Genomic DNA, 25,000 nt, shown 5'->3' on the forward strand with positions numbered 1-25,000 from the left:
TGACAACAACAATCAGTACCAGTAACAATTAATGTGAAATGGGTTTTTTAGAATGGCTTGTGAGATGGTGCAGAGGGAGTGTTTAAACCCAGCAGATATCCGCAATGCGCAGAGTCTCCCATTGGCTAGTTAACCCGCCCGACTGTAGCGAGGCCGCCATTGGCCGTGACCTGGCAGTGACATCATCAGGGCACGCCCATTAAACATACACATCAGCGTGTTCCATTACCTTATACAGCCCTGGTGCACTGTACGTGCGAGCATGCGCACAAGCGTATACGCGCACACAGACACACACACACACACACTCTTAGCACGTGCACGCACACACACACACGCTTGCACTTACACACCGCAGCACGTTCTCACACACACACACGCTTGCACTTGCAGATAAACGTGCACACACACGCGCACACACGATGTGCAGAACATATGCTCGTACACAGTGGAAAGCGATCAAACCTTCACTAAAACGCCTTTTTTTTTTCTTTTTTTTTTAAACTTTTTTATTTATTTAAAAATTTTTATTTAAAAATTTACCATGATTATGCAAAGCAATGGTGAAGTGTGTTTGTTGAGCTTATCCCCATCGGTGCTGACTGCCACTCCTTTTAGGGGGGGTGGGAAAGGGGGTGGGAGTGGTGGGGGGTGGGTGGGGGGGGAGGGGGTGGGAGTGGAGGGGGTGGGGGCGGGGGGAGGAGAGGGGGTGGTAGTGGTGGGGGGTAAGGGGGTGGGGGGCGGGGGGGGGGGGAAAGGGGGTGGTAGTGGTGGGGGGTGGGGGGGGGTGGGGGGGGGAAGGTGTAGTTGGGGTAAGGGCTGTTGTACTGTGAAGAACGCAGACTGCTGCTCAGATGTCCTAATGTTTACGGGCAAGCGGCCCATGTCTCCGGGGGAAACGAGCCGACTGCTTTCCCATTGGATAAAACCTGCGTGCTTTCACTGGCTTTGCCTCGGCTAACACCAGCGCCGTTTCCATGGATAGGCTGGGGAAATTCTCGATGGTTGCCGTGGTTCTCCCGGACATATTCTTGATAGTTTCTCCAGATATGCTGGATGAAATCTGTATGGTTTCCTTGGTTTTGCTGGGTAAATTCTTGATGGTTTCTCTGAATATGCTGGGTTAATTCTTGATGGTTTCCCTGGATATGCTGGGTTAATTCTTGATGGTTTCCCTGGATATGCCGGGTTAATTCTTGATGGTTTCCCTGGATATGCTGGGTAAAGTTAAGCTGGTTTCACAGGAACTCCAACAGTCTTGATTAACCATTAAGAGATTTAGCTGCTCAGAATGAAAGACATACTGCATCTAGAGAAACGCATAAGCCAGACGCTTCCCAAATGACCAGAACCTTCCCCTTTTTAATATTCATGAGGTCATAAATATTACTCCTTATCCATGTTACATATCTGCATGGCTTTGCCTGCCTCTCCTTCAGCAAAGGGCCCAACACATCTGACCAATGAGCTGGTTTATAATGGGACACCTGACTCCACAGAGCAAAGGCTTTTCTCCTCCTCACCCATCCGAACCATCTCTCTCCACTACTGACACACAGCAAGCAGAACATGTGTTTCTGCAACATGGAGCCAAGTGTGCGTGTTAGTACTGTGTGTGTTAATGTTGTGTGTGTGTGTTAGTACTGTGTGTGTTAATGTTGTGTGTGTGTTAGTACTGTGTGTGTTAATGTTGTGTGTGTGTGTTAGTACTGTGTGTGTTAATGTTGTGTGTGTGTGTTAGTACTGTGTGTGTTAATGTTGTGTGTGTGTGTTAGTATTGTGTGTGTTAATGTTGTGTGTGTGTGTTAGTACTGTGTGTGTTAATGTTGTGTGTTAATGTCGTGTGTGTTAGTGTTGTATGTGTTAGTACTGTGTGTGTTAGTACTCTGTGTCTTAGAGTTGTGTCTGTTAATGTCGAGTGTGTTAGTGTTGAGTGTGTTAGTCACCCTCTCTTTCTCCTGCTCATCCTCTCTTTCTCCTGCTCATCCTCTCTTTCTCCTGCTCATCCATGAAACCCAAAAGAAATGAGCAAAAGTATCTAACATGCCAAAAAGCTGTTAAGTGAAAATTAAGAATTAAATGTCTGTGCTACATGTTAGCGCTAAGGCCGTGCAGGCTTTCACTGCGGACCTTACAGTAAACGTTACTGTAGACCACAGACCACAGGGAAACCTCTCATACTGTACACGCGCCGAACTGCACACTGCCACCTGCTGGCCAAAGGTCTGCAGTGCCAGCAAAGAGCAAATCGGGTGTCACTTCTGAGCTGTCATCATTCCTCCTGGTTACCAGAACGGGCACAGAAATACAGAACTGATCCTCAGCACTAATGCAGAGTCTGGAATAGGGAGGCATTGACCGGGTGTGACTTTTGGGGTATATGGAATGGGGTGTGAAATTCAGGGTGTTAGTAATGGGGTCCCCCCCGCCCCCTCTCTCTCTTCAGCCTATAAGTGCATCACGGACCAGAGGGAGCAGCTGGAGGAGACCCTGCCCCTGATCCTGGGCGTCATCCTGGGCCTGATCATCGTCATCACGCTCTCCGTCTACCACGTGCACCTCAAAATGACCGCGCAGCAGCCGCAGCTGCCCCGGGACCGCTCGCTCTACAAGAACATGTGAGAGAGGGAGAGAGCGGCTCGCCCGGCCGCGTGCCCGTGCCCAACCCCAGCTGCGACACAAGCCAGATTCTCACACAGTCACCCACCCACCCCCTAACAGCCCTTAACCCTTCCATAGCTTATAAGTACCCGACAATCTTGCTAATCCCTTCCTACAGTCGCAAACCCTTTTACATTCCCAAATCCCTTTTACATTCCCAAACACTCCTACAGTACATTCCCAAATCACTTTACATTCCCAAATCCCTTTTACATTACCAAGTCTCTTTTACATTCCCAAACCCTTTGACATTCCCAAATCTCTTTTACATTCCCAAATGCCTTTTACGTTCCCAAACACTCAAACTATCACAAATCCTATCACATTCCATAAAACTGTTACATTCCCAAATCCATTCCGCACTCCCTATCAGTCTTACATTCCCAAATCCCTTACATTCCCAATCACTGAAACATTCCCAAATCCCTTCCGAAGCTCCCTAGGCAGTGGCACACCACACCGTTTCTTGCTCTCTTAGTTCCCCAAGCCTGCAGTTTTCCGTTTGGAGGTGTTTTATTAATTATCTTTGTTTATTTATATGTAAAATGAGCTGCAAAGAGAAAAACAGCCGAAGCAGAGCCTATGCTGTGAGCTCGCTGGAGCGTCCCTGTTCTGAAATGCCGTGTTTGTGGGTGGAAGTGGACAGTGTTGTGTGGTGGGTGGAAGTGGACAGTGCTGTGTGGTGGGTGGAAGTGGACAGTACTGTGTGGTGGGTGGAAGTGGACAGTGTTGTGTGGTGGGTGGAAGTGGACAGTGCTGTGTGGTGGGTGGAAGTGGACAGTGTTGTGTGGTGGGTGGAAGTGGACAGTGCTGTGTGGTGGGTGGAAGTGGACAGTGTTGTGTGGTGGGTGGAAGTGGACAGTGTTGTGTGTTGTGTGGTGGGTGGAAGTGGACAGTGTTGTGTGGTGGGTGGAAGTGGACAGTGCTGTGTGGTGGGTGGAAGTGGACAGTGTTGTGTGGTGGGTGGAAGTGGACAGTGTTGTGTGGTGGGTGGAAGTGGACAGTGTTGTGTGTTGTGTGGTGGGTGGAAGTGGACAGTGTTGTGTGTTGTGTGGTGGGTGGAAGTGGACAGTGTTGTGTGGTGTGCAAGAGCTCAGTACTGAAGCCTGGATTCATCGCAGCGCAGTCACCTGTGTGTTTCACGTGTGCCCCACCTGTGTCTCACCTGTGCCCCACATGTCTGTATGTCCGACAGCCTGCTACCTTTCTACACATCTCGCTCTTTAAAAATTACCATTAAAAATGGCTCATATTTTCATTTGAATGTATAAATCTGTAAAATGTCTAAATAAATCTATGAAGATAAGGGAAAATTAAAATGTATGCATACGAAGGATTCTGAGAGTTTAAGTCCATAAGTATGTCTTAATCTATTGCTTTAAGGGAAAAGTACATCAGTGTCCAATTTTAAAACATAAGAGTTTTACTTTGGAAGTACAATATTTTAAGAATTACTATGCATAAGGAAAAACAGTAAAACAATGAAAATTTAATTGTGTGGAATTCTGTTTATGAAAATAAATCATTCAACACTTTCCTGGCTGTAGATCTCTGGATATGTAAGTTTACTTTATTTTACGTGATTTAACTCCCATTTCAAAATTCATTAAACTGTATACCTCATACCAGAGTTACTCTTCATATATCTAAATTTAATTCTAGTAGTGTTTCCATCTTAGAATGGAAATATTTAGAAACAGAATGTTTGTCATGGTCAACTATGCTATTATGAAATGAAGAATCGCCTATCACTCAAAACAAATCCAATTTGTCATTTCAGAAATGAATCGGTCTGCTGTTGTTTAAACTTAAGTATTTTCAACTCCGTCTGCGACAAAACCAGCGGCGAGAAACACCGAACGCAGCAATCAATATGACCTGAACTCGGGAGAAATCGATACCTGAATTATGACCGGTTTCCGGAGGGAATGGCGGAGATGGGTATTGATCTGACCATTTGTCTCGCGCCCCCAGTCCCTGTAAGAATGAAAAAAAGTCTAATTGAAAATAAACGAGTGCAAGATTTCAGGTCACCCAAACACGCCTCTCGATTTTAAGAAAAAATTGGACAGACAGAGAGGAACTTATCAGGAACTAACGTTAAGGCTGAATTGACCTTTTTTTCTAAACAACGCCTGCCCTTCAACACTCACTGAACGGCCGAAACTCACATCTGTCATTGTCTTAGCAAATACTCCAGATGGAACAACGCAGGACATAAACAATGCTGTTGCCAACTTGACCGAACATCAAGTATATCATTTATAAATGCCAATCGTCAGATCATCCCGTAATGGAAATAATGTCCTTCGCTACCAATTCTACTGAACACCGCCGCTAGTGTGTAGGCTACCCCCGTCTCACTTGACTTCACTCTTGGTCAGCTCGTAATGGAATTGTATCACCTGATACAACAAACACAGTTTAACTGCTTCCTGGTTCCAGTTGTGTCCAGTACATACCCCCCGGCTCTTCTCCTCCCCTACTTCTCCCGTGTCGACAAAGCAAAGCGTCTAAGGTTGGCTAAATTGACGAGACTAGGTAGCCGCCATCTTCTCTCCCGTGAGAAGGCCCAAACCGACGTTACACAAATCAGACAAAATTGTAACGTGGAAAAAGTAAACAAACTAACCTTAACTCGACATGTTGCCTCAACGTTGAATTAATTATAATCTTCAAGTGGGTTGTTGCGACAGTATTTCTGAATATAAAACTTATGTGAGTCAATATTCACAGTCTGGGAAAATCCGCTGTGGACTTCTTGAGACGGTTTAAACCAGGTGAAGATAACGCGCGCGCACATGCGCGAGACTGCTTAGGGCATCTTTACGGCAGTCGCGTAGGCGTAGTGCTTGATGCGTGATTAACAGTAAGTTTGAGGGTTTGAAAAAACGAAACGTTTCAATAAATGAAATTGACAGTGTAAATGCAGATAAGGTAAGGGCAAAGTATAGAGAGCAGATCTCGCGCTTGTAATGTTTAATTTGTAGATGGCTCTTCCTCATAAGATAATTATTTTGATATGTAGGCCATAAAAATTGAATGGGCCCCAGAGAGTTTATTAGGCTGATATTTTCACATTTGTTATTCCAGTTTATTTGGCCAGTCTGCATGGTTTTGCTAAATTTCTCATACTAATACTTTATTAAAAGGCATAATTCACTGCGCCCGTTCAACCATTTCCTCCGTTCAAAGGTTTTGCATGTCAGAACTTTGAAGGGCCCTGCCCAAGATTAATTCCTGGAGATCGCACCTCTACAATGGAACATGGATTATGTGCTTTATGTTCTTCACATTTTGTCCTTCGGTCCAACCAACACGTTAAAATGGCTGCTGCTGTATTGTTTGGGGCTGAGCCTTCTGTCTGGCCCGGTGCCATTTTCTTTATTTTTCTTTTAAAGTGAAGCCTCAGAGGAAATGGTGCCTTTGATATGCAAAGGATTGGCTTTAATTATCACACAGAAGAGGGCCTGAATGACCACAGACTAAATTAACAATGATGGAGCAACGACAGTGTCCAGCCTCCAAACTGGAAATGGACAGGGACCTTGTCGTCGAACCTTTTATGTTGATGTTTTTCGTTCAAATGTGCATAAACTGTAAGCTTTAAAATCATCCTCACACAGATCCACATGGACTGTGTGAAATGCCATAATAGCCTATTAATATACTTTTATTCCAAGCTACAAGAGTCACTGTTTTTTTTTTTTTTTTTTTCCAAGAGAGTGGCTGCTAAAATCAGACGGAAAGCTGAATTTTAAAGTGAATTTAAAATGTTCACTGGACTTGCAGCACAGATCAGCTGAAGCCCTGACCCTGCCGTGCGGAAAGATCCAGAAACATGGCCGTCATTCGTTCGTACAGGATGCTCTGTAACGCTTTCGGGGAAAGGTTGGTGACTAAGAAGCAGCACCAGTTACAGCTGCGGTTGTGGAAATGTTGACGTGTGACTTTTCTCTGAAAACATAATATTAATGATTTATTTGAAAGGGGACATTTATACTAGAGCAGACAAAATAGACATACTACAGCTTTCTGTGTTTTTTGTTATTTAATTTAAAACCAGCTTAATTTATAACAAACATGCATGTTTCACTCTACAAGCAACACCACGGATAAGTATTAGTCATTCAAGTTTGAACATTCATCAATGTTTTAAACAGCAGCAAACGTTAACGTGGTTCATATTTACAAAAACACACTGAATGATGAGTTCAGATTATACCAAACCTGGGGGTGGGGGGTGGGATTTGCCTAACAGTACGTGATTGGTTAGAATTAAGATCCGACAAGTAATCATTTTGGTTACATAAATATAAAGTCTACGGTAGGTTTAAAATGGTTTAATGAATGAACGGACCGTATATAGAAACGTGATCTCCATTTTTTTTTCTAAAACGTATTTATTTAAGTATTGCTAAATGTAATTGATGACATTGGCATTAACTGCTCATTTACACACAGTAAGGGGAATGATTGGGTCTCACTGAACTTCTAATCATTGGCCCACAGTGAATCACAAGCTTTTTTCCCCAAAGTCTTTGATACTATTGATTCTAAATTAAGCAAATGACTTAATAACATAGGGATATTGCTCTTGTGACATAATCCTGACATCACCGTCTGCTGATATTTTGCTGATAAAAAATAAAATAAAAAAACTACACTACTGAAAAATAATTTTCAATTCAAAAAATAAATAATACTTTAAACAGTATATAAAATTCTGCCTCAAACCTTCCCCCCTCCCCACCATTGCCCGGAAATTCTGTCTATAAATGTCACGGTGTGATAATAAATATATTCTAGTTGTTTTTGGTAACAGTTAAGGGTTGGTTTATTTAGCATCTCTTCACTTTTCAATCAAAAAATGGATATAAATAGTAGGAAAGATCTTTGCGGAAACTTTCATAATTATACTTAATAATTATATTTAACACTGCCCATATCACAATGGTTACATCACAACAAAAATACTGATTATCAAAACTGTACAGGAAATTACAGTTAATCTAAAATACATTACATTGTTAGTGTTATAAGATAAAAGTGAAAAGATTAAAGATTATAATTTTTTTTTGTTCTGTTTTTTTTTTTTTTAACAACCAAAGAAATAACAGCCAGTCCTCTTTCAAGAAGCGAAACTACCCACAGGGGTTTCCACTAAATTCAGCACCTCTGATAGGCCCTGAACGAACTCCACTGGCCAATCACAGGGTCTGAGCTGTAACGGCCAGTGACCGAATGGCCAATCACAGGGCTGGATCTCTCTCGCTGTCCAGCAGACGATCTCACCACCTTCTTTAAAGCTCTATTCAATGACTAATGCACCCTGTACACAAGGAGTAGGTAGCAGACTGCCTATAAAGAAAGAACTGCACCAAACACCCCCCCCCCACACACACACGCTACACACACACACACACACACACACACATACACACAAGCTACACACACACACCACATACACACACACACACACACACACCACATACACACACACACACACACACACACACACACACACACACACACACGCACGCACACACACACACACAGGTGATTTCCCGCCCATCACCGCTACCTGCCCAGCGAAGCCGGTAGTCCTGCAGGTGCCCAGTACTGTCGGCCATTATTCTTCCGTTCATTTGCTCATTTATTTTTGGAAACAGGACAGGTGTTTTTCCTAAGCTACGCTACGGTAAAAGGTGTCAGTGCCCAGAGAGGGGGATTTTTAATTTTTTTTTTTTCGGTGAGGGTGGCGCCGCCCTGCTTGCTGGTCAGCGGTGGCGGTAGTGCCGCATGAGGGGTACGATGCAGGAGGGGGGCCCGGAGATTTTGAGGAAGGGGTGCTGCAGGAGCTCCGGAGCGGCAGCGCGCTGGGACGGCTCCCTCACCAGCATCAGGTCCAGGAAGGCCCTCAGCACGGACGACACCTGCCACAGAAACACACATGACCTTTGACCTTTAACCTTTACACAGGAAGGCCCTAAGCACGGACGACACCTGCCACAGAAACACACATGACCTTTGACCTTTAACCTTTACACAGGAAGGCCCTCAGCACGGACGACACCTGCCACAGAAACACACATGACCTTTAACCCTTACACCGGAAGGCCCGCAGCACGGACGATACCTGCGACAGAAACACACATGACCTTAGACCTTTAACCTTTACACAGGAAGTCCCACAGCACAGACGACACCTGTGAGAAAAACACTCATGAACTTTGACCTTTAACCTTTACACAGGAAGGCCCGCAGCACAGATGACACCTGCCACAGAAACACACATGACCTTTAACCTTTGACCTTTACACAGGAAGGCCCACAGCACGGAGGACACCTGCAGCACACCCACACATAAAAACAATGGAAGACATGAAACCATGTGACCACGGGCTCACCTTGTGGGGCTCTTTTAACCTGGGGGGCAGGTTGTCCCGGATTCTCCTCATGGCTTGAAGGGGGGGCTCGTTAAAATAGGGGGGTTCTCCATCCACCATCTCAATCACCATGATCCCCAGAGACCAGATATCCACCTGCGAACAGCACAGCACGTGTTAAACCACTCAGGGAAATCGGGCTGTATAACTAATTGCTGTGGAGGGGATTTGAACTTGCAACCATCTGTTGTTAAGTCCCATGAACCGTAGCAAAATCCCAGTGAAGTCAGAAGCGTGATTCAGAATACATGCTTTAAAAGGAGTCTTAAATGGCGTGTGTGCCGGGTGTGTAAGAGCTCACCTCAGTGCCGTACGGTAACCTGGAAATGACCTCGGGAGCCATCCAATACGGAGTGCCGACCAGGGACTTCCTCTTTGGCACTTCCTTTGAGACCTGGGCGCAGAACCCGAAGTCCGACAGCTTTATCTGTGGGGGAGAAACACAGCCGTGACCCAAAAGGGAAAAACAGAGCCGTGACCCAAAGGGCCAGTGGAGCCGCTTGAATCGGGCAGGCGGGGAGCGTTCAAACAGCTGTACTGACTACGGGACGGTCCTGTAGCTGCAGTGTGTGTATGTGGGCCCTGTTCACTAATCTCACACCAGGAGCAGTGTGTGTACGTGGGCCCTGTTCACTAATCTCACACCAGGAGCAGTGTGTGTACGTGGGCCCTGTTCACTAATCTCACACCAGGAGCAGTGTGTGTATGCAGGCCCTGTTCACTAATCTCACACCAGGAGCAGTGTGTGTACGTGGGCCCTGTTCACTAATCTCACACCAGGAGCAGTGTGTGTACGTGGGCCCTGTTCACTAATCTCACACCAGGAGCAGTGTGTGTATGTGGGCCCTGTTCACTAATCTCACACCAGGAGCAGTGTGTGTATGTGGGCCCTGTTCACTAATCTCACACCAGGAGCAGTGTGTGTACGTGGGCCCTGTTCACTAATCTCACACCAGGAGCAGTGTGTGTACGTGGGCCCTGTTCACTAATCTCACACCAGGAGCAGTGTGTGTATGTGGGCCCTGTTCACTAATCTCACACCAGGAGCAGTGTGTGTATGCGGGCCCTGTTCACTAATCTCACACCAGGAGCAGTGTGTGTACGTGGGCCCTGTTCACTAATCTCACACCAGGAGCAGTGTGTGTATGCGGGCCCTGTTCACTAATCTCACACCAGGAGCAGTGTGTGTACGTGGGCCCTGTTCACTAATCTCACACCAGGAGCAGTGTGTGTATGCGGGCCCTGTTCACTAATCTCACACCAGGAGCAGTGTGTGTACGTGGGCTCTGTTCACTAATCTCACACCAGGAGCAGTGTGTGTACGTGGGCCCTGTTCACTAATCTCACACCAGGAGCAGTGTGTGTACGTGGGCCCTGTTCACTAATCTCACACCAGGAGCAGTGTGTGTACGTGGGCTCTGTTCACTAATCTCACACCAGGAGCAGTGTGTGTACGTGGGCCCTGTTCACTAATCTCACACCAGGAGCAGTGTGTGTATGTGGGACCTGTTCACTAATCTCACACCAGGAGCAGTGTGTGTATGTGGGCCCTGTTCACTAATCTCACACCAGGAGCAGTGTGTGTATGTGGGCCCTGTTCACTAATCTCACACCAGGAGCAGCGAATGTCCCGTCTCGCCTCTCAGGCGCAGAGCAGGCACTCACTCACAACTCCAGCGCTGAACCACTCTCCAAAACATCCCCCACAGAGATGGAATACACTGAAAATATATCATCAAGATATTGCAACGCTACACAGAATGTGTGAACAGATTTAAACTATTGCCTCTTTCAAATATTCCGATGTATAATTAAAAAAATACGAAGAGTAATATGTTACCATTATGTGTACTGCAGTGTAAAAAAAGGTTTGTTGAGTATATTTGTACTGCATGTCTGCGCTGGAGGAGCAGCTGGGGGTAATGCGTGTGCAGTGAGCGTGTGCAGCAGCGTGTCTGTCCTCTGATGATAAAATCACAGAGCAGTCACACGAGCGCGAGCTCAACGCCGCCTGAACGCAGCCTGAACGCGGCACGTTCAGTCACGACTGCTATCCCATGAGTCACGGCGCTCAGCGCTACGCCTGCTGAAGTGCCGTTCCGTTATGGGGAGGGGGGGGTGTGTGTGTGGGGGGGGGGCGAGGGGTCTGTTTTAGAGAGGACATGCGCTACGGCTACTGAGGTGCAGCTCAAACGCAGGCGTGTGGGGGGGGCCCGTGGTGGGGGGGGATGCGTGGGGGTGGGGGTGTGTGTGTGTAGGGGTGGGAGGGGGGGTCTGTTTTACAGAGAACATGCGCTACGGCTGCTGTGGCTGTGCAAGACTCCTGAGGCCGCAGGACGCTTTTCACAGTAATGACAAGCACAGCATTCACAGCACAGTCAGCACAGCGGGGGACAGAACTACACACAGAAACACAGAATGAACACCATCCCCCACAGTCCTCAGTAAACTAACACAACGAGGGGAGGGGCTTTCGGAAACAGCATTTCATACATTATGAAGGAAAATTTTTCCTGTACTTGACAGAATAACAGACCGTGGGAAAACAGCTGCAAGGTACTGGTTGCATGTGACAGGTGAGGTTTACTGATCTACTGAGAGCAGGTGAACAGGTGAGTTAGTGAGGGCATGTGAACAGGTGAGTTAGTGAGTGCAGGTGAACAGGTGAGTTAGTGAGTGCAGGTGAACAGGTGAGTTAGTGAGAGCAGGTGAACAGGTGAGTTAGCGAATGCAGGTGAACAGGTGAGTTAGTGAGTGCAGGTGAACAGGTGAGTTAGTGAGTGCAGGTGAACAGGTGAGTTAGCGAGAGCAGGTGAACAGGTGAGTTAGTGAGTGCAGGTGAACAGGTGAGTTAGTGAGTGCAGGTGAACAGGTGTGAACAAGTGAGTTACTGAATGCAGGTGAACAGGTGTGAACAGGTGTGGGAACCCGCGGTAAGGTGTACAGACCCGCCCATCGCTGGTGAGGAGGATGGAGTCGCTCTTGATGTCTCGGTGGATCACCCCTTGAGTGTGGAGGTAGGACAGCGCTCTCAGGACGGACAGACAGACGGTCGCGATCTGTTCCTCGTTCATCCTGCAATGAAAGAATAAACCCCTCACCTGCGTGCCTTCACACCTGCCCAGTCTACTAACCGCTTCTTACTGTAAAACAAAGAAAACACGCTACTGTAAACTACCGTAAAAATGTACTGCTGTAAACTACCATTAAAAAATCACTGTGAAAAAACATGTCAAGGAAAAATCTGTAAATAGACAATTACACATTATTATTATACCACGTTATTCTTATAAACAGTGATATATGATAGTGTTAATAACCTTAAAATCATGATACTTAAAAAAAAATAAACTCATAATGTAAAATAAACCCTTAGTATATCCAGCTAGAATGTCCTCGCTGTTTCCTGGTTATTTTTGAGTTTCATGCTAAATTTTCCTGAGTCATAAGCTGCAACAGGGGCGTGAGCCAATTTTCCTATTTATTCAATCGCTCCAAAAATCGCGGTAACGCGCGGCTCAGGATGCTGCATGGGCGTGTAAACCGCGCTAAATAAACGGGCGAGCAGCGGAGCCGCTTAAGCTGACCGGCCTGCAGCACGGCGGGAGACCCGCGCGCGCCTATCTCCCAGAACAGCTCCGCGCGGGCGAAGCTAATCGGCTACGCCGCGAACACGACGTCGGCACGGCAACCGCCCGGTCTAGGAACACAACGTCGGCACGGCAACACGGAAACCGCCCGGTCTACGAACAGGACGTCGGCACGGCAACACGGAAACCGGCCGGTCTACGAACAGGACGTCGGCACGGCAACACGGAAACCGCCCGGTCTACGGCGGAGTGGGCGAGAAAGGAGGGAGAGAGACAAGCGTGAAATCGGCCATCAACGTGACGGTGGGTTATTGATTCTGTTTTTTTTTAACATGGGAAACGCGGTGCAGAACACAGCCGCTGCAGGCGGTGACAGGAGCTTGGAGTTCCTCCGAAATCCAGAGCAAAACCAGGACATGTAAAAACATGTAAAATACAACCTGCGCAATACCCAGTTCCTTCTAGTTTTACATTTCACTTTCTTGGTATTGCATAGATATTTGAATTAATCTGATTAAATTTTGTTCCTGGATTTCACCCATTCTGAAGTTCCAGTATCTTGGCCTATACCCCGGCCATTATGAAAACCTGCACAGCAGACAATTTTCAAAGCTTTCCTGTGAAAAAGGTGCAAAGTGTTTATTGTCAAATCCCACAATTAGTTTGAATAGGGACAACAGGCTGTCCCTCTCCAACAACATTGCAGCAGTAACCCGGGCATGCAGATTTTTCCTATACAACATCCGCAGAATCCGCCCCTTTCTCACCACCTACTCAACCCAGCTCCTGGTCCAAGCAATGGTTCTATCCCGCCTGGACTACTGCAACTCTCTTCTGGCTGGACTACCGGCATCTGCCACCAGACCCCTGCAGCTCATTCAGAATGCTGCGGCTCGTCTGGTCTTCAACCTACCCAGACACTCCCACGTAACTCCCCTGCTCACTACCCTCCACTGGCTGCCTGTTATAGCTCGCATCAAATTCAAAACATTGGTTCTAGCATACCAGGCAGTCAAGGGATCAGCCCCAGCATACCTTCAAAAGATATTCAAACCCTACATGCCAGCCAGATCCCTCCGTTCTGCTACCTCAGGACGCCTAGCACCTCCCCCTCTTCGCACCTGCACCTCCAGAACACGTCTCCTCTCTGTTCTGGCCCCACGATGGTGGAATGACCTCCCTGTGGAGGTCAGAACAGCTGAGACTGTGACCCATTTCAAACGACGACTGAAGACCCACCTTTTCAGGCTGCACCTCTCCCCATCCCTTCCCCCCCTGTAAATGACTAAACTTAGGGTTGTAACTAGGCAGCTGTTTAATAGGTGACTTAGTTGATGCGCCAGTCTTAACGACTACTTGTATTTTTATTTATTTTTATTTTTCCATAGATTGCGTTGTTGCCGTTCTCGTTGTTAGTGTTAATCAGTTTAACCACCAGGGTCCAGGTTGAACTATGCGGTTGTTCCCTGTACTTGGACCGGTACTTCTCTCTAGGGGTTTCGTCATACTTGTTCCTGGTTATGGTTATACAGTTTGTTGTACGTCGCTCTGGATAAGAGCGTCTGCCAAATGCCTGTAATGTAATGTAATGTAATAGCAGAAATGAGAACAGGGGGCCACTGGCAGAACCGTATAGAATCCTGTAGGATCCCCTTTATGACGAGTGCACGTGTCACAGTAAGAGCTGTGCCGTAGATACAGTGTATCCTCCGCACCACCAGCTGAGTGAGGGGGGAAGTGGACCCTCAGCTGAGCGGGGAATCAGGCCACGGAACACGTCAGGAAGATTCTGGAAGGTTCCCGGGCCGCTGACGTTATGCGAGCTGATGTCATCACCATCGCCTCCGCTCCCGGCGCGAGGCGCGCGCGCTCAGCGGCTGACGTTTCGAGGGCTCGTCTCTGTTTCTCCAGCGTGATTAAGCCGCTCTCCTCAGGCCCACCGCACCGCTCTTTCCAAGCGCTACATGTTCTCAGCCAAGCGGCGTCACACACGAGGACGCGCCTAACAGGAAGGACATGCTTTTCTGAAGAACCTGCTTCTCATCTTCTGCCATGCATCAGCAGCACAGAACATGTGCTGCACCAACCAACACGGCAAAGTAAGAATGCCTAATGTCACACTACATTTAAAGGCAATGTAGAAGACATCCTGATTGGCTGGTGCACATTGAAAGGAAAAATGGAAACCAAAAATGAACCCCCATGAACCCTGTTGGTGGAGGTAATATAGAACGATCTGTGCTACAGGTTGCACTTTGGATATCCAGCCGTGCTGGCCTTAAAATGGCGGCATTCGCGCGGTGAGATGCGCCACTGTAGTCCTCTCATTTTCCCCGCAGAGTTCAGAGCGCTCTGGATGGCCTGTTTTCCCTCTCTTATAAATAAATCTCATCTGATTGGCCCATACGGAGGACGGGTACAGGGGCTGAGGCTGAAGGCACCGGGGCTGTTTGGCCGTTTTTGGCATCGCGGTGAGGCCAGGTGCTCGTCCAGATTCACGAGTTTCCACTCCCCCCAACCCCCCCCGTCTCTCCCCACCTGCTGGGTGCCTGCAACCCCCCCCCCCCCCCCCCCTTCTGGCACTCTGACCTTCCGACCTCCGTCATGAGGAATTACCCATGTACCCTCTGATCCCCTCCCCCGCCACCGAGCTCCCCCCAAAGGAACCCTCCCAGTACCCAAACGCAGGTCTGATGATGTCACACACACACACACACACACACACACACACACACAAACACACCCAGGAGCGCCATTTCAGAAGAATCCCAGCACAGCGGTTACTCAAGGAATTCCCCCGAGGAAAAGAAGGAAGAGAGAGAAGCACGAAACAGGAAATGATGCGTCTGACGCGCCTTCTGTGCCCTTAAACCACCCTCACATTCACACCTTGATGGTCTTACACTGACAATGTTCTGACAGTTTTACACCCTTATATCCTTACATTCTTACAGTCTTACGCACTGATGATCTTACGCTGACGATGTTCTGACAGTCTTACACCCTTATATCCTTACATTCTTACAGTCTTACGCACTGATGATCTTACGCTGACGATGTTCTGACAGTCTTACACCCTTATATTCTTACATTCTTACAGTCTTACACACTGATGTTCTTACGCACTGTCAGTGAGCAATGAACTTCAGCTGCTATTCACTCTGTTGTTGTTATTATTATTATTATTGTGAACACTGCAGTGTCTGTATGTGTGTAAGACGCTGTCTCTGTGTGGATGAGATCCTTCAGGACACAGTTCTGTGCAGAAGCAGGGTTTTTTCTCTCTTTAACAGCTAATAAACTGGGTCGTAGTTTTGGGAACTCCAGCGCTGGCTGATGGGGTGTGTGCCCCTTCACCCCCCCCCCCCCCCAAACAGCGCTGTGCAATTTCCCACCGACGCGGTGTCACCTCAGCCGACACGCGCTGCCGATGACTGTAATTATCCAAACGGACAAACCGCACGCGCACGCCCAGCCACCGCTCTGCTCAACAAAATAAAAACGCAAACACACAACTTCTCTCTAGATCCTGACCAAAAAATGCCCTGGCAAGGATCTGATCAACACTTATCGCTGGGGTGATAAAATAACAATTCAAGTTAAGAACAAGTTTATTTAAATAAATAAATTCAAAAAATAATGCATTTTTTCACTCTAAATTGTTTATTAAAAAATTCTGTGATTATTCACTTAAAGACATTGCCAATCTCATCCTGAAAAGTGGACAGATTTATTGCACACTGCAGGCCAGAAAGCAGGTAAATATAGATCAGCACAGGTACCTATATCTGTACAGGTGCAGTGTTAGGTACATGCCTACCTGTATAATCTGTACAGGTGCAGTGTCAGGTACATGCCTACCTGTATAATCTGTACAGGTGCAGTGTTAGGTACATGCCTACCTGTATAATCTGTACAGGTGCAGTGTTAGGTACACGCCTACCTGTATAATCTGTACGGGTGCAGTGTTAGGTACACGCCTACCTGTATAATCTGTACGGGTGCAGTGTTAGGTACACGCCTACCTGGTGTGAGTGACAATGTCAGTCAAGGCCCCTCCCTCTAAGAACTCCATGACGACCCAGAGCTCGTCCCCCACCAGGTAGCTGTTGTACATGTCCACCACGTTCTCGTGATGGTAGTCCCGCATGATCACCACCTGGAGCAGCGGAAAGCACGTCAGCCGAGTTACAGGTGAGGAGGGAAGGGCGTTTATTCAGGTGCACAACACCACACTGCAGGAACTGCACCCAGGCGTCAGTGTGTGAGTTCACAAGATTTTAAAGAACAGCGCATTAACAGTGTACATTTTAAATAAGGTTAAAGGAAGTACATTTGTTTGGGAGAGATGCACATGTAGAAGCTCTACATTCATGCTTAAAAGGACTACTGTATAACACAACAAAATCAGGAAAAATATATTTTCTTTATTCTTATTCCTGTAATGAAACAGAAGCTTAATTGAAAGGATTAGGGTCAGTACATATTAATAGGACCGTGTTTAAGCTTCTTTGCTTATGAACAAGAAATGCACACCCACACATGCGCTTGTTCGCCCACACGCACACTCGCTCGCTCGCACGCTCACGCACACGTGCACACACTCGCTCGCACGCTCACTCACTCATGCACACACTCACACACTCACTCACACGTGCACACGCAGGTCGGCACACAGACACACAGCAGCTGCTGATGGTACCTGCGCAGAAGCAAATAAGCTGAAATATGGTCCTATGGTTCAGCATCTGCTGGTCAGTTCCAGCAGTTCGAAACAAAACACACGCACGAATGCATGCACGCACAAACACACTCAAACGCACACTCACACACAGGTGAGAGAGGGATCAGGAGAGATAGGACAGGTGAGAGAGGAGACAGGTAAGAGAGGACAGGGAGAAAGGGGACAGGTGAGAGAGGACAGGTAAGAGAGGGGACAGGTGCGATAGGACAGGGGAGCGGACGCTGACCTCGTTGAAGAGCAGCTCTCTCCTCTGCTGCTTCCGCAGGTCCATCTTCTTCACGGCCACCTGCTTGCCGCTGTGCGTTTCCGTGGCGATGCAGACGATGCCGGTGGAGCCCTCGCCGATCTTGATGAAGTTGTCCAGGTACTCGCGGGGATCCCCGGGGTTCACCACCAGCTGCAGGGCCGCCCGAAACTGCTCGTGGGACACCCGGGAGGGCTGCTGGTCGGAGGCGGAGCCCCAGCTGGGCGGGGGGTACGCCCCGGGGGGGATGTAGGGGGACGAGGGCTGGGAGTAGGCCCCCTGCGGGGTGTAGGGGGGGCTGGGCTGGGACGGCGGGTGGTGGTAGGGGGAGGGCTTGTAGTGGAATGTGGGGGGGTACTGGAAGCTGCTGGGGTAACCGGGCTTGGCTTGGCTCTGAGGTAGTTTCAGGGGCCCCCGGGGGTACGTCTCTGCCCCCGGGACTGGGGGGCTGCCCTCATGGGACGCCCTGTCGTAGTCCCCCTGTGCCAACACACACACAGGAGGCCTGTCAGTGTTTCTGCATGGATATTCATACACACACACACACGGTGTCTGTGCTGTACTGGGTGTCAGTGCTGTACTGGGTGTCTGTGCTGTACTGGGAGGGTGATGTGTTTTGCTTAGTGCAGTGCTTTCTCTGATTGTGTGCTGCTCAAACATGCTCCCCATTAGCTCTGTGGAGCCAACTGGGACCACAGCCACTGATGGGGACTCCAACTGTGCTGCCTCATCACAACAGTCACGCACACAGACACACACACACACACATGCACACACACACTCTCTCCCTCTCGCACACATACACACACACACTCTCTCCCTCTCTCACACACACACACACACTGTGTGGAATAGCTGAGTGTGGTGGAGTGCCTGCCTCTGAGCTGCGTTCCCAAACGTCCCGCACACGCGCATACGCCTGCACATGCCTGCACACGCCTGCGCAGCAAGAATGCTCACCTGCACAACTGCGCAGTACCCTGTCGTAGCTCAGCTCCATTAAGGTAGCCTATGCCTACATTAGCAAGCAAAAAAAGGCTAGCCGTGAGCATTTTCGATGGGTTGCCGTGGGCAACTCTGTGGCCGTGGGCAACTCCACGGCAACTGCCTCACGTAGCCAGGCAGCAGTGAGGAGCAGACACAGCAGTGGGATTTCTGCCATCGTGACCCCGCGGTGGGAGGGAGGGGTCATTACTCCGAACCCAATCGCACCCAATGGTGGGGCGGGGGGGGTGTAATGGGCTGTACTGCTGTAATGTAATCACCAGAGAACAGTAAAGCAATAAGGCAGGTTACCATGGAGCCCATAGCTCAGGGGCTCAATAAGAGGAAAAAAAAAATCCACCTGCTCTGCACTTTCTGTCACGCCTCTCATGTGAGTGTAGGGTCACACTTTCAGTGACTCCCCCCAAAACAGGACAGCAAGCGCCGCCACCGGACGTCCCCGCAAACTAAGACATGAGCTCCTGGGGACAGATTACTTTTCTGTGTGTTTAATCTAAGGGGAGATAAATCTGCAGTTACTGTTGTAAATGCAGCGTGTTGAGTGTGTGTGACTGTTCACCATCGGCCTCCCTGTTCCCTGCACACCCCCCCCCCCACACCCCCCCCCCCACCCAAACCCCCCCCCCCCCCCCCCCCCCCGCGCCATCCTCTCTCTCCCACAGAGGTCTGACTGCCGCCCAAATGAACAGAAACTGCGCTGAATAGCGTCACGACTCATCTGAAGTTCTGCTCCCAGGCAGAAAAAAAACCGAACAGAAAAAGCAGCAGCAGCAGCCCGCGGTGACAGCTGGGCTCCTGCCGCCATGGATTTTCTTGGAGATGCTCTGAGTCACATGACGCCTCGTCCTGCCAGAGACAATATCCGCGCACGACAAGGAGACAGCCTGCGAAAAATGCCTCCCACCACCCCCCCCCCCCTCCCCCCTCCACGCCCCCGCTCGTGTAAAATGATCGCGCAAAGTTTAACCCGGTAAGGGGCGCTAAATTAAATTACCTCCCCCACGCCCACCGAACACAGAGTCCTAATGACAGAGCGGGAGCGGCGTTCTGAGCGGCTGCTGACAGCGCGCTCGGGCCGAGGCCGGGACGAGAGGCCTGCAGCACACGCACGCGCCGCTCCTGATGGATCGGGACCGCGAATAATTACGCCGATGGACTCGTTTAATCAATCAATATCACCGGGAGGGTGACGGGGGGGTGCGGCGCGCGGAGGTTCCAGCGGCTGTCATTCGCCGACGCGCCGCGGGGGGGGGGCTGCGGGGCGGGGGGGCCGGCTGGGGGGGCGGACGGTGCGCGGGCTGACAGCCGAGGGAGGCCCCAGACCCACGTTAGTTAAACGCACATTAATCTGAATTTGGCAGCGTAATCAACAGCCCAACTGAACTGTGAAATTGAATTCTGCAGTGGAACCGTTTTATGCTAAGGCAGCAAGAAAAAAAAAAAAAAACGGTAAAAAAAAAAACGCTGCAGCATCAGTTTGTCACTGAAGTCCCAGGGCAGCCCGTCGCCGCGGCGACTGACTCACTCACCACGACAACCTGATGGGGGGGGGAGGGGGGGAACGCTCCACAAAGGAGTCACGATTTGATTGCGTCACCCCCGCCCCCACACCTCGACTCTTCCAGGAGGGGGGGGGGGAGCGGGGGAGGCAGGAAAGGGCATCCCCGGGCCTGCGTGTCACGGTGAATAAGGAGAGAGCGCGCATAACAACCACTGGCAGGACGTGACACGCGCCCAAGCCCCGCCCCCCTCAGGCGCAGCGCTGTGTAATCATGTCCAGTGCTGCTGTACAGTGAGTGTTGTACAGTGGCCACCACACGGCTATATTCACCTGTACAAATCAAATCAAAGGAAAGACTGATACATTGTGGATTCTTCCACCCATATTTCCATAATTTTGTATTAAATTCTCTAACCACTCAGCTTATGGTGATTTCATTATTATTATTATTATTATTATTATATATTTACCTACGCCATGCCACTAGTGAACACTGAGCACTGGATTCCAATGGCTGGCTACATTCAATTGAAAATCTGTGAGTGTGTGTGTGTGCACGTGCGTGTGTATGCATGTGTGCGTGTGTTAGTGTGAGTGCGTGTGTGGGTGTGTGGGTGCGTGCGTGTGTGAGTGTGTGTGTCTGCGAGTGTGTATGTGTGTGAGTGTGTGTATGTGTGTGTGTGTGTGTGTATGAGTGTATGCGTGTGAGTGTGTGGTTTATTCCTCTACTCAGCCGGCTGCTTGTTCGCCCTGAGAGGAGAACAAAGGGATGTTTTTGTTGCCGCGGCGATGGGAGGCACCGGCGGTGGTTTCTTCACGGAAGAGCAGCAGCGGCGGCAGCAGAAGCTCATTCTTCTGCACGTCGGAGCCGTAGCGCGTGCTCCACTGAGCCGTGCACTCGCTCACACACAACGCACGCTGACAGGCGCAGCTGCGCCAGCGCTATTTGGACGTATTCCCACAAGGAGAACGCGTGTGTAAAATTCACAGAGACAGACATTACCACATAACGGCATATGTTTTTTTTGTTTGTTTTTTGGGAGGGGGGTTCTGTCCACGTCTTTTTTTTTCTTTTTTCTTTTTCAGAATCGACTGCGGTTACGCGGTAACTCTGATAGCGAGCGAGATATAGAGCAGATGTTTCTCATTCTGTCTCCTCTGGAATGACATTTAAGAAGTCTTTTTTTCCCTATTTGCATTCAATGAAAGCAGAATTATAGCGTATCATAGCCGTTAATTAGCGGCGTGTTATCGAGCACACTTTTGAATTCCTCCGCAGCGAGAATGGCTTCAAAGTCAATAAATACCTCACTTTCAGTAATCCGGTGCCTTTGCCTCGTGCAACTAGAACTAAAAAAAGAGCTAAATATTTACACGATATAAACTGACACAGACAAAAAAGGAGCAGGCTACTTTTAAACAGTTCGGTTTTACCTGCTGTTCTCAAAGTATACTGCACTAGAAAAAATAATGATTTCCCCAGATAAAATAAGAATCACACCTTTACAACGAGTGACTGTTCAATAATAATAATAATAATACATTTAATTCATATCACAACGTCAAGGTGCCCCATCTGGCTGATAAGACATGGATGAAATCTGTACAATGGAGAACCTACATACACCTGCAGTGAAGCTAGGCCTCCCAGTAATGACATTTATTTTTTAATACATTTTTTGTACATTAGGGGGTTACACTGTTGAAGAGTCATCTACTTCGGGAACAGGAGGATTACAGGAGAGAAATAACGCTCTATTATCAGTCTGTACACACCTTTTAACACACCGGCAGCTATCGGTTGTGATCAGGCAAACACAAACAGCGCTCAGCTACCGGCTCAACTGTTTTCTGTTCACGGTTGGAAGTGACAGCCGTCAAAGTGCCCAGTGAGCACATCGCTGAAAACAGCCCGCGGTTTCGGCACGAGCTAACGGCGGCAAGCTCGCGCTTTCTCAGACCGTTAGAGCTACGCCTTCCAGAACGTGCGCAAACGCCCGCGTACCTGAGCAAGGCCAGGCATGACAGAAAAGGAACCTGTACGCACCTGTGTGTTTGCTGAAGCTAATATATAAGTGATAAAACATTCATCTTGATTGAGTTGTTTTTACAGGGCCAGTTATATCATCAGAATTAACACATATGTATCCTTATTTGAACACCATTGTTATTCAAATGAAGGGCAAAAAAATTAACAGCCCTGCCCACCTATGAATTTCAAGTGACTTTTAACTTTAAATGATGGTGAATTTACTATTCACAGTAATTTATCATTATTATTATTATTATTATTAGAAATAAGGAGTACAGAAATTACTAATACCATAATGTATTCCATTAATGTTCTTGCTTTAGTCACTTACAGTTGGATGGAAGGAAAAATGCCTGAATCATGATAATGAATATCATTTTGAAGACATTTCGCTGCTTAATTATCATAAAAGCCATTATCGGTGCATCCTCAGAGAAAGAGTTCTCTAACATAAAAAAGAGAAGGGGGGGGGCGGGCTCAGTATCATCAGCACAGTATTTGTGCTGGGACTAGCTGTGGTGTAGCAAAGAGGGGGGCTCTCTCTCTCTCTCCCTCTCTCTTTCTCTCTCCTGCGGTGTAGTAGTGAGAGGGCACTCTCCCTCTCTCTCCCTTTCTTTTTTCTCTCCCTGTTCTCTCTCTCTCTCCGTTCTCTCTCTGTCTCCTCATTCTCTCCCTCTCTCCTGTAGTGTCGTAGTGAGGGGGTCTCTCTCTCTCTCTCCCTCTCTCCTTCTCTCCCCGTTCTCGCCCTCTCTTCTGCAGTGTCATAGTGAGGGGGTCTCTCTCTCTCTCCCTCTCTCCTTCGCTCCCTGTTCTCTCTCTCTCTCCCTCTCTCCTTCTCTCCCTGTTCTCTCTCTCTCTCTCTCCGCTCTCGTTCTCGTGCGCTCCTCTCCCGGTGGCGAGCGGGGAGTGGGGCAGTGGGGAGTGTTGGGGGGTTGGTGGGGGGGTTGGGGGGCAGTGGGGGGTGTTGGGGGGTTGGTGGGGGGTTGGGGGGCAGTGGGGGGGTTGGGGGGTTGGTGGGGGGGTTGGGGGGCAGTGGGGGGGGGTTGGGGGGTTGGTGGGGTGAGTTAATTGATTTCGGCGCGGCTCTTGTAAGTAATTCTGTGAGTCGGGCAGCAGCTCCCGGTCCCATTTGAGCAGAGAAGATTAAGCAGTGACACCAGATCCATCACACAGCACCTGCACAACATTAAAGCAGGCCGGCCTCGCGGCTAATCTGATGGGGGGGGAGATAACGCTCACAGCCTTAACTCTGACCCCCCCCCCATCCGCTCCCCCTCTCCTTTGTCCTTTCAGCCACTAAATGAAGACTGGGCTCACAATGGGGGAGTGTTATAGACCATAAAGTTTGTGCGCCTCTGTGTGAACGCAGGAGGAGCTCAGGGAGAATTCCAATGAGCTGCAGCATGGTGTGTGTGCGTGTGAGTGTGTGTGTGAGAGAGAAAGAGTGTGTGTATGTGTGTGTGTGAGAGAGAGAGTGTGTGTGTGAGTGTGTGTGTGAGAGAGAAAGAGTGTGTGTGTGTGTGAGTGTGTGTGTGAGAGAGAAAGAGAGAGAGAGAGTGTGTGCATGTGTGTGTGTGAGAGAGTGTGTGTGTGTGTGTGTGCGTGTGTGTGTGTGAGAGAGAGAGTGTGTGTGTGCGTGTGTGTGAGAGAGAGAGAGTGTGTGTGTATGTGTGTATGTGAGTGTGTGTGTGAGAGAGAAAGAGTGTGTGTATGTGTGTGTGTGTGTGAGACAGAGAGCGTGAGTGTGTGTGTGTGTGTGTGTGTGTGTGTGTGAGAGAGAGAGAGTGTGTGTGTGCATTTGTGTGTGTGTGCGCATGTTAAAAAGTGGAGTCATTCTTTCTCAGTTATTTTTCTGTCCTCAGGCAAAACGGCAAACGAATCACCAAGCAAAACAAACACTGTTCTGGTATGCGCTGGTATGTGCTGCTGTTCTTTTAGCTCTACGCTGATATGCGATTGAGACTGCGGAAGTAGTTATAGAATAATAATTATCAGAAGCATTACTCTGATCGCGTTTGCAGGGCTGCATTACCTTGGGCATCCCCTGGGTGGCGCTCACAGTCTCGGACAGGCGGGGGTAGGTGTAGGAGCTGTAGGGGTGGCCCTGCTGCGTGGATCTGAAGGCGCTGGTGGTGTAGGGCGGGTTGGGCTCCTGCAGGCCCGAGCCGGACCGCGACCGCTGCCGGATGGCGGGCTGGGGGCTGGACTGGCCCACGTACGACGACTTGGGCCGCTTCTCGTAGTCCTCCCTGGGGGGGCCCCCGTACCCCCAGTCCCCCCGGCCCGCGCCGTCCGGGCCATACTGCGTCTGCTCGCTGTGCAGCGACGAGCGCGAGGGCGTGTAGTCGTGGGCGGAGCTCCCCACAGAGGTGCGGTAGTAGGCGCCGACCCCGACCCCGGCCCCGCCCCCGGCCAGCTCCAGGTCCGAGCGCACCTTGGTCTCCAGGTAGGTGTGGTAGTCCGGGGGCAGGCGGCCGTAGTCGCCCTTCTGGGGCATGGCGTCGGGGTAGAAGGGGCTGCGGATGGAGTGGCCGTTCTGCTTGCCCAGCCGGTAGTGGCGCCCGGCCCCGCCCCCCCACTCCGCCTCCCCGCCCCCCCGGTCCCGGAACGCCTCCCCAGGGAGCTCCTTGGAGCCGTCCAGGTCACAGGAGTAGCGGGAGGAGTAGTAGTGGCTGAAGCCGTTCTCCTCTGGGGCGCGGGAGGAGGAGGCGGAGGCGGAGGCGGAGGAGGAGGAGGGGGGGCCGGCCGCTTTGGGCCCGGGGGGGTGCTGGTGC

At 49.5% G+C, this 25,000-nt stretch overlaps 2 protein-coding genes across 5 annotated transcripts in view; one reads left to right on the forward strand and one right to left on the reverse strand.

The window, feature by feature from the left end:
- Positions 1-4,196, forward strand: part of lamp5 (lysosomal associated membrane protein family member 5) — a 10,512-nt gene extending 6,316 nt beyond the window's left edge. Inside the window, exons 6-7 of one of the 2 annotated variants that reach the window (XR_010330717.1) lie at positions 2,447-3,685; positions 3,727-4,196. Coding sequence is in view for 1 of the 2 variants with exons in the window: in XM_064340784.1 (XP_064196854.1) it covers positions 2,447-2,622 (176 nt within the window). In the remaining variant the exon portion in view is untranslated. Of the gene's footprint in view, positions 1-2,446 lie in introns of both variants that reach the window. The other variant, XM_064340784.1, reaches the window with a different exon arrangement.
- A 2,497-nt stretch (positions 4,197-6,693) lies between these two features.
- pak5 (p21 protein (Cdc42/Rac)-activated kinase 5) overlaps positions 6,694-25,000 on the reverse strand; it is a 54,500-nt gene continuing 36,193 nt past the window's right edge. For 2 of the 3 annotated variants that reach the window (XM_064340786.1, XM_064340787.1), the window contains 7 exons: positions 24,259-25,000; positions 17,671-18,168; positions 16,726-16,859; positions 12,059-12,185; positions 9,412-9,537; positions 9,072-9,206; positions 6,694-8,597 (listed from right to left, as the gene is read on the reverse strand). The exon at positions 24,259-25,000 is cut by the window's right edge and continues 119 nt beyond it. In XM_064340786.1, the coding sequence (XP_064196856.1) occupies positions 8,442-8,597; positions 9,072-9,206; positions 9,412-9,537; positions 12,059-12,185; positions 16,726-16,859; positions 17,671-18,168; positions 24,259-25,000 (1,918 nt within the window). In that variant the 3' untranslated portion in view covers positions 6,694-8,441. The other variant, XM_064340788.1, reaches the window with a different exon arrangement.

The sequence above is a fragment of the Anguilla rostrata genome, chromosome 6 (assembly GCF_018555375.3).
Source record: "Anguilla rostrata isolate EN2019 chromosome 6, ASM1855537v3, whole genome shotgun sequence".
Classification (NCBI taxonomy): Eukaryota; Metazoa; Chordata; class Actinopteri; order Anguilliformes; family Anguillidae; genus Anguilla; species Anguilla rostrata.